Source organism: Ictidomys tridecemlineatus, chromosome 11 (genome assembly GCF_052094955.1).
Source record: "Ictidomys tridecemlineatus isolate mIctTri1 chromosome 11, mIctTri1.hap1, whole genome shotgun sequence".
Taxonomy (NCBI): Eukaryota; Metazoa; Chordata; class Mammalia; order Rodentia; family Sciuridae; genus Ictidomys; species Ictidomys tridecemlineatus.
Genome location: NC_135487.1, coordinates 59,896,821 through 59,910,304, shown reverse-complemented (window position 1 = coordinate 59,910,304; position 13,484 = coordinate 59,896,821). Strand labels below are relative to the sequence as shown.

At 36.8% G+C, this 13,484-nt stretch overlaps 1 protein-coding gene and 3 non-coding genes across 5 annotated transcripts; all 4 read right to left on the bottom strand.

Moving 5' to 3' along the window:
* Window positions 1-1,297: 1,297 nt before the first annotated feature.
* Rabggtb (Rab geranylgeranyltransferase subunit beta) lies at window positions 1,298-9,454 on the bottom strand. 2 transcript variants are annotated; one of them, XM_040288878.2, is made up of 9 exons: window positions 9,344-9,454; window positions 8,003-8,110; window positions 6,347-6,544; window positions 5,816-5,921; window positions 5,068-5,087; window positions 4,871-4,981; window positions 4,292-4,417; window positions 2,285-2,434; window positions 1,298-1,808 (listed from the first exon to the last, which is right to left on the bottom strand). In XM_040288878.2, exons 1-9 carry the CDS (start codon window positions 9,344-9,346, stop codon window positions 1,668-1,670), a joined length of 963 nt encoding a protein of 320 aa, XP_040144812.1. In that variant the 5' UTR covers window positions 9,347-9,454; the 3' UTR covers window positions 1,298-1,667. The 2 variants fall into 2 exon arrangements, with proteins under 2 accessions (XP_040144812.1, XP_005330742.1); XM_005330685.5 differs by having other exon boundaries at window positions 5,068-5,120; window positions 9,344-9,453.
* On the bottom strand, window positions 6,140-6,210 carry LOC120891070 (small nucleolar RNA SNORD45). Its single transcript, XR_005735501.1, has one exon. It is a non-coding gene; the product is annotated as a small nucleolar RNA SNORD45 (small nucleolar RNA).
* Window positions 7,649-7,728, bottom strand: LOC120891068 (small nucleolar RNA SNORD45). Its single transcript, XR_005735499.1, has one exon. It is a non-coding gene; the product is annotated as a small nucleolar RNA SNORD45 (small nucleolar RNA).
* Window positions 8,277-8,355, bottom strand: LOC120891069 (small nucleolar RNA SNORD45). Its single transcript, XR_005735500.2, has one exon. It is a non-coding gene; the product is annotated as a small nucleolar RNA SNORD45 (small nucleolar RNA).
* Window positions 9,455-13,484: the final 4,030 nt, after the last annotated feature.

Here is a 13,484-nt window from a genome sequence, read left to right as displayed (position 1 = left end):
CTCTTTGCATCCCCCCAGGAACCACATTGCCCTCCTCTGTGGTGGCCGCCCAGCTCAGGGGGTGCACCTTCACCCCATCAAGCACTCCTTGCCTGGGGCTGGCAGAGAGCTTGGCTGCTGGTGAGGGAGGCTGCTGCTGCAGCTGCGATCCCCAGCGGCTCCAGAAGTGCCAGGAGGAGTAGAGGACGCCGAGGCCTGAGCGGAAGGGCGGCTCTGAGGCGTCTCCAAAAGTTCGAAAACGTAGCGGGGACCTCGGGGACACCGCGGGTGAACCCCTCCGGGTAAGGGGGAAGCCGCAGAAGTGGAAGCGGGGGTAGTAGGTCTCAGCATTCTCACAAGCCTCTCCGTTTGTGAACGCCTGGTCGCGAGGCAAGGGCGGAAGTTGCTACCGAATAGGGCGGGAGAATGGTGCGCAGAGCTGGAAGCCCGCTTTCCACACCTCTGGGGTTTCATTGGTTCCTAGGTGCGCCCAGTCTCCAACACATTAAGACTTGTACTCAAATCATCACGAAGGCTATGGCGTGCACAAGGCTGTGTCCATAGGTCTGTTAGCGACCCAAAAGAAGACTGGGTGAGTCTTCAGTCCCAACACCAATTTCTATGTACTGCAGTTTCACACATAAAAAGACTACAAGTTTAAACTGCAGCGTTTTTTTTTTCTGGCGAGGGGAGAAACGCTTACCTTTGCGATATTATATTCTTAAGATAAAACCAAAAAATGTGATATCATTATATTCTTCAGATAAAACCAAAGTATCATTTTCCTAGGGCTACCAGGAAAAGCATCTTAATGCATAAGCTATTAAATAGACACTACACTAAGTTGCATTAAGCATCTCAATGATAATGCACCCACATGCAATGTTACTTGGTGATGACAAAAACATGCTTGAAAACACCTTAAGGTTGGATGAACAGTTATGAACATTTTAGTCTTGAAAAAACTATTGTGCGGGGCTGGGGATGTGGCTTAAGCGGTAGTGTGCTCGCCTGGTATGCGTGCGGCCCGGGTTCTGGTTCTATTCTCAGCACCACATACAAAGATGTTGTGTCCTCCGAGAACTGAAAAATATTAAAAATTCTCTCTCTAAAAACAAACAAACAAAAAAAAAACCAAACAAAAAACTATTGTGCTATGAACTGTTAATTTTCCTTACTGGGATAAAAGTCAAACTATCCCTCAGGCAATTCAGATCCATAAAATGCTAAAAATTAGTTCAGGTCCAAATTGAAAACCTTTTCAAACTTGGAATTAGGATGAACTTAAGAGTAACCATATTCACATTTCAACAGCCAATTATTTTGTGCATCTTTTAATTCATCTTTACACCAGTGAACATTCTGTTGACACAAACCAATTAACGTGAACTATGGTTTTTGAATACAGCAGCACATTCAAAGAAATCAAGTAAAATTAAATTCTTTTAAGTTTCCTGTTATGGGGATAAGAGTAACAGATACATTTATACAAAAAAACATAACAGCATTTCAAAAAGGAATCTAAAAGAAAATGCAATACAAGCCTTTATTTTATAATATGTATAATTATATAATTTATTAAAATTAATTTAACAATATACAAAATATTAGCAGTAATTTTTAGGTTCAAAACCAGAAATGTTGAGATGGCAATACTCTAGGAAAATCTTTTCCATCAACAATGTGATCTAGCTCACTAGTTCAGGCTGAACATTGACTCTTCGAAGCACTTCTTCAGGCATGCAAAAAACAGGACTAACAGGTTTAATCTGTTCTTCTCCCAAAAGTGACAATCCAGCAATGCCAAATAATGTATGAAAAGGATCCACCTATTAAAAAAAATTGAGACCATTACAAAATGAAAATGCCTCTAAAGTTAAAAATACTAAAAAAGTCAGTTATGCTTAAAATTTTTCTGAAACAGACTAACTTGTTGTTTACTACTTGACCTTTATAACATAATACTAAATTTTACTGAGGCCCCCAGCCTCCAAAACCAGGAAAGAGAATTATACATTCAATAATATAGTCTGCTATAAAAGAAAGCTGACTTTGGAGGTAAAACAAGGAATACAGACTCAAAGGAGAATGCAGGTCATATACAGAGGCAAAGAACTGAAGATGAGAAACTTGGATCCATATCATTCACTATGTTTTAAGTTATTAAAAAAATACACTACTTTTAAAACTACACTAGGACCATGCACTGGATGTACCATCATTTCTACAACCATAAATGCCAAGAACCATGACATTTAATATTTTAAAAACTTTATACAAACAAACATGTTCAAAATATACTTGCCATGTCTCCTGGCCTATCTGCAAACCCTCCAGTTTCTTCATCTTGACATGCCAAAATGAAGGCTCTCAGTTTCTCTCTGTCAATCCAATGAAGCCTTCCAATTATCTTTAGGGAAGCCAATACCCACCATGAATAGCACACATCCGGTAACTGAAAGGGGAAAAGGGCACAAAAAATTGTCACCATTTCATCCTCTTATATTCTTAGTTTTTAGAAATATTTGTAAGTGAATAAAAGTCTCATTTTGTTAAAACAATGCAGGGAGAAATCAAAGATGTTACAAACAGACTGTTTGAAATGTTTCTTTCAAACTGATCACCGGAAAAGACCAATCTCCAACTCACTAGTACCCATGCTGTTTCAGTTCTCAGTGAATAAGCATGCATATATCTTTATTAATATCTAACTTAGCACCTTAACCAACAAGCCTAGTTTAGTAGTAAAGGCTCACAAAAACCCATTTTCCACTTTCCTAGGTAGAGTATTTTTAACAAATATGGTCCAGGCAGTTACACACCTAAGCCCTGAAAATGTGGTCACCTGAGTGTAAGAAATGCAGATCCTACACACAACAGTTTGCATTTTTAATGAACTCCCATAAGGGTTTATATGTACATTAAAGGCTGCTCCAGATTCATATGCAGGCTCTTGGTGCTGACAGCCACCCATTTTTCTTAATGAGGTCCCCAGGATTCAAAATCAGACCATCTACATATCACTTGTGGGTATTTCCCTAGCCATTACTGTTATCCAAAAATATTTACAAAGCAAAGTTTAAAAATACATCAAGTCAAATGAAATGCACCATCATGCCCTAGTTCATGGGTCAGGGGCACAGCAAACCTTCAGAAAGATGGGGAAAAGACCTCCCAAAAGTTCAGATGTGAGACTATAAATAACTTAAAACTATGTGCATTTAATGGGGTCTTACACGAGTACTAGAGATGGTTCCTAGATTTGTTCATGAGTCAAATCTAGACTATAACCTAATAGTTTTTAGATCATAAAATACAAATGTTATCCCACAATAATTTTTAATGTAACACTGCCAGACTCTTATTTCTATGACTGCATTTGCAATAGGACAAATTGTCCTGCAAGCAAAACTGCATACCAGCAAAATCAAAACACTGGCTGACTATCCTACATCCAAAATGCTTGGGAACGGAGTTTCAAATTTCAGAATATTTGCAAAAACATTCAAAAACATGTTTCATATATAGTTAAAACATATAGACAAGTAATGTTATACACCATTTTAGTGTGCTTGTGTTTTGGTGGTAATCTGTCACATAGGTTAAGTGTGGAATTTTACACTTTGTAGCATCATATAGATCTGAAGCTTTCAGATTTTAGAACATACTGGATTTCAGATTATGGATACTCAATCTGCATTCAGTATGGCCCTTACAGACTTAAGATTTAGAAGATAACAGTAGGAAAATTTCAGTAACCTTACCTCTAAAAATGTCAAAATTTGGGTTTTCCCAGAAAAATGTCTTATGTTTTCAAACCTCAAAACTGGGCAAAATCAATTGTGCTTTCAAATATATGGGCATGGAGACTTATGTATAAAATGTGTCACAGTAAAGCCTTTGGCTATCAGCTTTCACCCCTTCAGTGCATGTCTGATGCCCTGGTATAGGTCCCTGAACTAAGGTTTAGAAAAGGTTTCATTTCAAAGCCTGAAAAATACAAGGCCTTCAGATGGGGAGGGGGGGGCGGGTAATCCTTCTAAAAACTTACACTAGGGGATGGGGAATAGTGGTGACTGATGATTACACAACAATCCTGAAAATAGATACCAGGGTCATTAAGAATTTCTTCTAGAAGGGTCTTTGTTTTGCCAAGGACTGTAATTTTGGGGGGATATCATTTAAAATTACAATGCAGCAAAGTTAAAGCTCATAATTGATCAACAGCAATATTGAAATGTGATGACAAAGAAGCAGTGTCTGCTTAGGGTTAAACAATTAGTAATGCTAGAACACAGCTATGAAACTATACCTTCTCCGGCCTTCCATTGAGTCCTCCTGAAGGTAACTGACGTTCACAAAGCCACCAACCAAGTAAATCAGAATTTACTTGATGCAACTGACTAGTAATAGCCAGAAATCCTGTGCAACAATAGATCTAAAATTACAGACATAAAGTACATGTGTATAATAACTTCTTGATAGCAAACGTAATTAAAAAAAAAATCATTCAAACTGTTTAAACTCTATTTTGTATTTAAGTTTTATTACTAGGAGCCAATTCTGCCCTGACACAATATTGTCAAAATTTCTTCACAGCCCATTTCCACAAGCATTTACACATACAATATTCTTGGCAGAATGTGCTCACTCAGAAAAACATTATGAGGACTTAATCTAATTATGTTCTACCCAATCAGAGGTATCTACTAAGAAGGAAGGTATATACATGGGACAAACTATTGTAAAAATGCTTTCCCCTCTTGTAGCACTAAGCAATTCTTATGTAATATCCCACATTACAATCAAAATTAACTTCATTTGCATTCAACAAATTTACTACAAATGATCTCTTCAAAATGGACACTGAATCATAATCAATATAAATTACCTGTCCAGCATGGGATTCAGAACCAGGTCGACAACCAAATCCACCATCAAAGTTCATACAGGATAAAACAAATTCGATTGCCTTTTCAACATTAATAGCATCAAGTTTCCCCTATACACAGAAGGAAAAGAAACTATTAAATTCCAGAATATTCACGAATGTCTATAATCATTTCAATATCAATAGTCAAATCTTACCAACAGAGCCAAAGTTGCCACTGCACAAAAGGAGAATCTTGTATCAATTTCTCCTAAAACAAAAATGGATTAAACCAACATGTTACCAGAGGCTTCTGATCATAACAGTTTAAGTTATCTTAAAAACAATGTCAGACAAATATCTCAAAATTTCCAGAAGTTTAAGCTTAACTTTTACGTTGTATAGTCAGAAGTAAACTGAAGAAACTAACAAAAACGAACAAAAAGGGTAAATTATCTTAATTTACTTACATAGAACTGAAAGGGTTAGTAATTTCTAAAATGCAATAAACTTACCCTATTTTACAAAAGTAGATTTTCATATCCCATGAAGCAGCTGGTCTCTCTGGTCTGCACTTGTGTTCAGCCCTAAAGCAGAGATTATCTACATTTATCAAATAAACTACTATTCCCTCCCTCCATTCAAATATTCAGAAATTTTGTTTTTTTTTTGGGTTCTCTTTCCATCAAAAAAATTTAAAACTTTACAAAACCACCAAATACTGGGGGGAAAAAATGTCACCTACCTTATCTTTTTAGATTGGGCCCCTCTGTTCCAGTGCTCCTGTATGCTGATATAACTACCACAGGGCATGCTGGAACCTCCAGGCCATTAACTCCAGTTAGACCAGCTGCTTACTGGGACCTGAAAAGATGAAAAACTTAATCTCCTTATAAACTGATTACTACCAAGGCCAGGATATACTGATATTCAATTTATGGTAATATGGACAAAATCTGACATTACCCCAAATGTCTCCAGCAAAAGAACCATCTTCTTTCTGCAGACTTTGAACATATTCCACAACTTTATTTACATCAATAACATTAATACTATCATAAAGAGTAAGAATCTGTAAGAAAGATAAATGAATCTGGTAAGTAACCTTTCAAGTATGTTCTTTTGCAGTTACTTTCTAAGATGTTAAACAATCATGTCCTTTGTCTATATAAACCTTTCTCAAAACATGCAGACTATCCTGTTATTAAATACATCAACCTAAGTAGACTTCAATATTAAATTCTCATTATTTTTAATGTTACATATAGTGAAGAAAAAAATTTTACCCTCAAGGTCTCAGTGTAATTTTAGAATTCACATCACTTTGCATTCAGATAATACATGCCATCACATCACTGACCTTGTGGGAATGACTTCACTTAAACAGAACAAGACTTTTTAACATTAACATCCTAATCATCTTCCTAATACAGTTTCAATTCCTGACTCTTGAGAAAAGAGAATACATTATTGAGACTATTGAATCTGAAAATTTACCTGGACAGCACTAAGAGTATACAAAAGATGAGGATCATGTCCAATGCTTGCACTTATTCCACCACACTCATGTTGACATGACTTAATAAACGTCAGAATCTCTTCTCTATTCATCCGATCAAGTTGTCCCATGAGATCCATTACTGTCAGACCCCAGTAGACACCACTCATTCTCAAGTACTCAGACATACAGTATTCCTAAAACAACAATTTCTTAAATGTGTCAGTTTGAATTTATGACAGGTTAAAGAGATTTAACACTAATAGCTGGCTTATAAACTGGGTTAACCAGGATTAATTCACCTGTTTGAAAACTTAGGGCAAACCAGAGCTTTAAAAAACAACAAAAAAAGACCTGTTTATATCAGTAAATTTCAGTTTATCTTTCACAATACCTATACTACTTATCAGAGATCCATTCTTTTAATGTGAATGTAGCACAAAATCTATTATGTATAAATTTACAAAAATGACCTAAAAACACAGAAAGTAGATGTGCAGATAGATGCCCAGCTCAAGTAGTAGATAATCAAGACTTAAAAATTAATATGGATTCCAGAAACAATTTTTTTAAAAAGTATTTTTAGTTATAGATGGACACAATACCTTCATTTTATTTATACATGATGCTGAGGATAGAACCCAATGCCTCATATGTGCTAGGCAAGCACTCTACCACTGGGTTATAACCCCAGCCCCAAACAAAAATTTGCTACACTCAACAATGCATTATTTTAGAGATTGTAAATCAGATGAGGATCTTAGTTTGCTGCCAAATCAAATCCAGGGTTCAAAGGAGACAATTCATTAAAAAGGAACATCAAGTTTCATGCCTCTTAAAGTCACACTGGGGAAATTGAAGTTCTGACTTAAGTTATCTTATTAAGAAATGTGAAACTACAGGGTTGAAAACCTAAAACTTAGGAGTGAAAGTTAATAGCAGATGTTTGTTTCCCAAGATGGCAGAAAACTAGCTATTCAGATACTATAGCCAAACTGTTCACTACTTCTTGCTAATATTCTCACGGAGCCAGATAATCTACTTAAATTATTGTTAAAAAGCTTGAGGTAACGCTGGGCCTGGTGGTGCACACCTATAATCCCAGGGGCTTGGGAGGCTGAGGCAAGAGGATTGAAGTTCAAAGCCAGCCTCAGCAACTTAGAGGCACTAAGCAAATTAATGAGATCCTGTCTCTAATAAGATATTTTTTAAAAAAGGACTGGGGGTGTGGCTCAGTGATTAAGCCCGCCCCCACCCTCAACCCGTTACAAAAAACAAAAAAATTGAGGCAAAATTTTCTCAAGGTCTCAGTGTAATTCTAGAGCTAAGTATTACACATCAGCAGTAAATTCAGGTAATACATGCCAATACATCATTGACCTTGAATGTATACCTCAATTACAAAAACAAAAGCCTATTTTTTACCTTATACTCTTATCTTCTTTGTCTGACAAGGTCTCTACTTATGGGTAAGATCATGGTTGAGTCTGCCAAACCACCAAACTCAGATATACAAGCAACACATATTAAACTTTAAGGGCAAATCTTCAGTCCTCTGCACAGAGGATACCACTTTAACAAGACATAAATACTGCTATATTGCTTAGATATGTCAGGCTTCTTTATGACTTTTGAACATAAAAATTCATACATACATAGTCATCTTTCTTTGAGCCATAGGATGCAATATAATCTGCATGTTTCTCCAGTAAAAGGGTGACAGGTGCATCAGACTTGATGATAACATCCTTCTGTGGTGTGCCCTTTCAAAAATAAAAAAGCAGCAATCTCATCAATGTTTACTCTGCCCCTTAGCATATATTCAATTTACACCTGAATTTTCTCACTGAAAATTTTCCAATTAAAAAAATCTCAGGTATCTGTTGTAAATGTAACTTTTTAAACAACCAGTCAAATTCAGGTATTTTTCAGGTCTCAGAGTAATTCTAGAGCTAAAGTATTAATAATCAACTTTTGATTCAGAATACATGCCAGCTCATCATTGACCCAAAAATTACCACTTGCATTTATTGTTCCTATCTTTCACTCAGTTAAGTAAAAGCTTACCAAATGGGGAAAACTTAACACGTGGCAGAAAGCACGCAATTTTTTTCTTAATGTCTGGGTGGGAAATAATTTGCACTCCCGTTTAATCAAACTCAGGTTTCAAAGCACCCTCTACTCTCATAAACCATTCCAATAATGAAGTATGCAATCCCATTAACTCCTTCACCACCGTTAAGCTCAATCCGAGTATTTCAGACAATCCCCAAATAATGTAGTTATTAATTTTTCCATATATCTACAGCTTTTCATATACCTACTACTGAGCTGTAGTTACCAGAAGTATGCCACGGAAATGACCAAAAATAAAACTGAGTAGCAAATTTCCTTTGGATTCCATTTAAAATTTAGGAGATTTCCAGGTATCCAAGAGGGTGAAGCATAAGGATCTCAAGCACAAGGGAGTCTGGGTAATTTTTTCCACTCGTGTCTTAAAATAAAATTAGAAAGGACTGGCTTGCATAGCATGCACGAAGGCCACGATTTAAACCCCAGGACCAGGGAAAAGGAAAAAAAAAAATTGGGAGGCCTCATCGCTAACGATTTCTAAAATTTACTCGAACCCAAAACTAATTACAACAAGCACGGAAAAATGTATTTATGTACACAGAAATTAATAAACACGGAGGGAAAGTCAGCCATCAGTGAGGCTTTTTTTAGAGGAACCAAGAAACGCCGCCACTCAACGCAAAAGAGGCTCGCCCAAAAGGATGAAGCCTACGTAAAATTAGAAGCGGCAATTGCGCTTGAGAAATTTGCAGAAAACGCTGAGTAATACTTTAACCTGAGCCCTCAGAAAGTTCCCAAGGCCCGCGCCTTAACCTAACCATTCTCTAATACTAGACAGATAACCTATAGCAACTAACTGCTCAACAGTACATATTATTTTTCTGACCACTCTGAGAAGCCCCGTAAAGACCATCCACACTCACCATGTCTGAGAGCGAAAAGAGAGAACCTACCCACTTCCTGCGTAGACTTATGATTCGCGCGCCTGCGCAGTAGCTTCCTTGAGGCCCCCACCACACCCGACATAGCTGCCCATATGCCCGCCTGAAGGACACAGCAGTTCCCTGGCTGCTCTAGGACCCCACTGGTTTCTCATAGGTGTCCTCATTGCCTGCGTCTTAAATTTTTGGCTCACCTTTTCCCGTCGTAAGATCAGTTAGATTTATATGAAGCAGTTTTAAGTAACTTTGAAATATCTGAACGCTGTTAAGAAACTATTTGTTCTTTAAATGCTTAAAAGATGTGTAATGGCGGTTAATTAGAATGCCCGCTTGCACGTAGTAAGTGTCCATTCCTGTATTGCCTTCTGCTCCCCAAAGTGCTTAGTAATTAAAATACTTAGATATTATTTCCAAAAAGAAATTGAGATTTCTACAGAATTCTGATTTTTTTTCTCTCGTGTGTTGTCTTCCACGCTAAAGGTTTTTGTTTTGTTTTGTTTTGGGGGTACTGGGGATTTGGTACTCAAGGTCCCTTGACCACTCACCTACATACATCCCACCCTCTTAATTTTGCGGGGTGTAGGTGGCGGGGAGACAAGGTCTTTGCCAACGAGCAGAGGCTGGCTTTGAACTTGCGATCCTCCTGCCTGACCTCCTAAATCGCTGGGATTACAGGCTTGCGCCACCAAAGCCGGTCACACTTAAGCATCCTTTAGAAGTATTCCTGATATGCTGATACACATGAACTGTCAAAAATTGAGACAAACTGTGATGATGAGCTTCATTATTTTTCCCTATCATTCTGTTGATTTTCCCATTTATAATTTAGAACTGCTTTGCTAAATGCATCTAAACTTGTTTGGTGATTCGTTTGGTGAATTGAGCCTTTATCATTAGGTAAGGACTATTTCTGTTTCCAACAATGTATTTTATCTCAAAAAGCCTCCTCTGTTAGATATTAATGTAATTTTCCTAGTTTTCTGTTGGTTAGTAATTACTTCCAGGGGATTGTTTGTTTGTTTCAATTTTACCTTTTAAGCTTTCAGTATTCCTATGTTTTAGAAAATGTCTTATAAATAGAAAGTAGTAGATTTTTTTATTGTCTACTTTTAACCAATAACTTCAGTCCATTTATATGTATTGTGACTATTTATTTGGATTTATATTTAACTTTTTACTTTGTATTTGTTATTCATTTTCTAAACTCTGTTATTTTTTCTTCTTGAATTATTAGGGATTGAACCAAAGGCCTTCACATATAAGCTGTACCACTGAGCTTCACCTCCAGCACACACATAACACACACACACACACACACACACACACACACACACACACACACACACACACAGTCACACTCACTCACTCACTCACACACACTTTTTTTTTTTTTTTTTGAGACAGTCTTACTAAGTTGCTCAGGATAGACTAAAACTTGGCATCTTCCTGTCTCAACCTCCCTCCTAACTGGATGATAGATATTAGCCTCCATGCTCAACTCTATGCTTATTGTTTTGGCCTTTCTTGCCTTTTAAAAAAATGTATGTTCTAATAATCTGTTTCCTTATTCTATTTTTTTTCCTAGTCTTCTGATTTATAAGTTACAGACTATATATAATTCTATCATTTTTGTGACTACTTTGAAATTTACATTGTATGCTTAAAATCACTTTTTTAAATTCTTTTGTTTTAAAATTGTAGATGAACACAATACCTTTATTTATTTATTTATTTTAATGTGGTGCTGAGGATTGAACTCAGGGCCTCACACATGATAGGCAAGTGCTCTACCACTGAGCTACAAACACAGCCCACTTAAAAACATTTAAAGTTAAAACCCTAATTCTACCTCCCAACAGTATAAAAACCTTAGTATGCTCTCAGCACCCTTCTTTTAACTTGTTCTGTAGTATTTTAGTTTTTTTTAACTTCAGAAATAATATTTTGGGGGCTGGGGATGTTGCTCAAGTGGTAGTGCGCTCGCCTGGCATGCGTGCGGCCTAGGTTCGATCCTCAGCACCACATACCAACAAAGATGTTGTGTCTGCCGAGAACTAAAAAATAAATATTAAAAATTCTCTCTCTCTCTCCTCTGTCACTCTCTCTTTAAAAAAAAAATAAAAAATAATATTTTGTTATCATCACCTGATGAGGGCAAAGATTTATCAATTCACTTAACTATTTTCTCCTGTATATCACACTGTCCTTTTGGAGTCATTTTTTATTCCTTTAATGATCTTCCTTATTTGAATGATTGTCTGCTGATTGTAAACTCTCAGTTGTGTTTATCTGAAAATGCCTTTATTTTCACCGTGGGTGATTCTTCAAATAATTTTGTTTGTTGCTGTTTTTAGAAAATTCTGACTTAACAGAATTGTTTTTTTCTCAACACTTAAAAGATAATCCATTAATGCTATTGGGAAGATACAAGTCATTCTACTTGTCACTTTGTGGGTGAATTCCTTTTTCTGCTTAGAAGATCTTTTCTTGGTCTTCTGTTCTATGCATTTTCAATGAAGATGTGTCTAATTGTGGATTTTTTTAAAACTAAATATTTGATGAACTTCATATATTTGCAAGTTAGTTATTTTATCTGATCTGAAAATTCTCTAACATTTTCTCTTCCAATGCCACTCTTTTTTTTTTTAAAGAGATTTTTTTTAAAGAGAGAGTGAGAGAGGAGAGAGAGAGAATTTTTTTAATATTTATTTTTTAGTTCTCGGGGGACACAACATCTTTGTTGGTATGTGGTGCTGAGGATCGAACCCGGGCTGCACGCATGCCAGGCGAGCGCGCTACCGTTTGAGCCACATCCCCAGCCCCCCAATGCCACTCTTAAACCCAAATTGGACCTGGTCTGGACCTCATTTATAGAAGGTCCTGCTCTGTTCATCCTCCATCCAACATTCTTCTACATCTGACAAGATGTCCCCGGAACCAAGCCATTCACTTATCTCTGACAACTGAGTATGCCTCCCAGAGCCTCCTTCCCCATTTCCAGACCATATTTTAGGACCTCCTGAATTTCCCTGCCCAGCTGTTTCATAGCCCACTTCCATATTCTCTCTGGGTTCCTTCTGTGGGCAGGTTTCTTAAAAGGTAAAGCATATGCTTGGATGTGTACCACATGTCCTCAGGGTGGTCAAAGCACTGTGCTAAGTCATGTATGGATACAGCTTGGATATATAGGCTGAAGTGTCTACATTCATTGATACAAAACCCAAGACAAGGTGAGGTACAGGCCCTAAGAGGCATTGCTTTATTCTTTTGAATTATTTAGCACAGGATTCTTAGAAGCCCAAGTAGTCTAAATTTGATCCTGGCTTTCTGCATTGTCACAAAGGTATAATTATGGGGCTGGGGATGTGGCTCAAGCGGTAGCGCGCACGCCTAGCATGCGTGCGGCCCGGGTTGGATCCTCAGCACCACATACCAACAAAGATGTTGTGTCCGCCGAGAACTAAGAAAAAATAAATAAATGTTAAAATTCTCTCTCTCTCTCTCTGTCCCCCTCTCTCACTCTCTCTTTAAAAAAAAAAAAAAAGGTATAATTATGAAAGTGGGAGGATAGAACATAGTTTAAGAGTTTATTAACTTTGTTTTTAACTTTTAAATATTAAGACATATGTATAGGCCTCCATTTGTGCTTATTCTAGGCCCTAAAAATGTAAGGGGTAGATCTTTGCTCAATATTCTCTACTTGTAGGTCTTTAGTAAGCATGTTAGACTTTCTTGTTCCATGCTTCTTATTTCTTAGCCTATTGTATTTTCTGCCTTTGTTTTTTATGATTATCTTGGATAATTTCTTCAAATCTATTTTCTTTTGTCCTTTTGTTACACAGTCTGTGGGCTAATAGCATCAACATTGCAGGATCTTTTAGAAAGGCAGAGCTGGACCCTCAACCTACCAATCATGTTTTTTATTTTAGCAATTTCCCCAAGTAATTTCTATGCATGTTAAAATTTGAGAAACACTACTTCAGTTCTCTAAGTCTCTCTTCAGCTGGTGCCTAATTTGCTATCTAACAATTCAGTACATTTTAATTTTAATAATTATATTGTTCAGTTCTAAAGATTCAATCTTATTATTTCAGATCTGTTTTTGTAATTGCCTGTTCTTTCT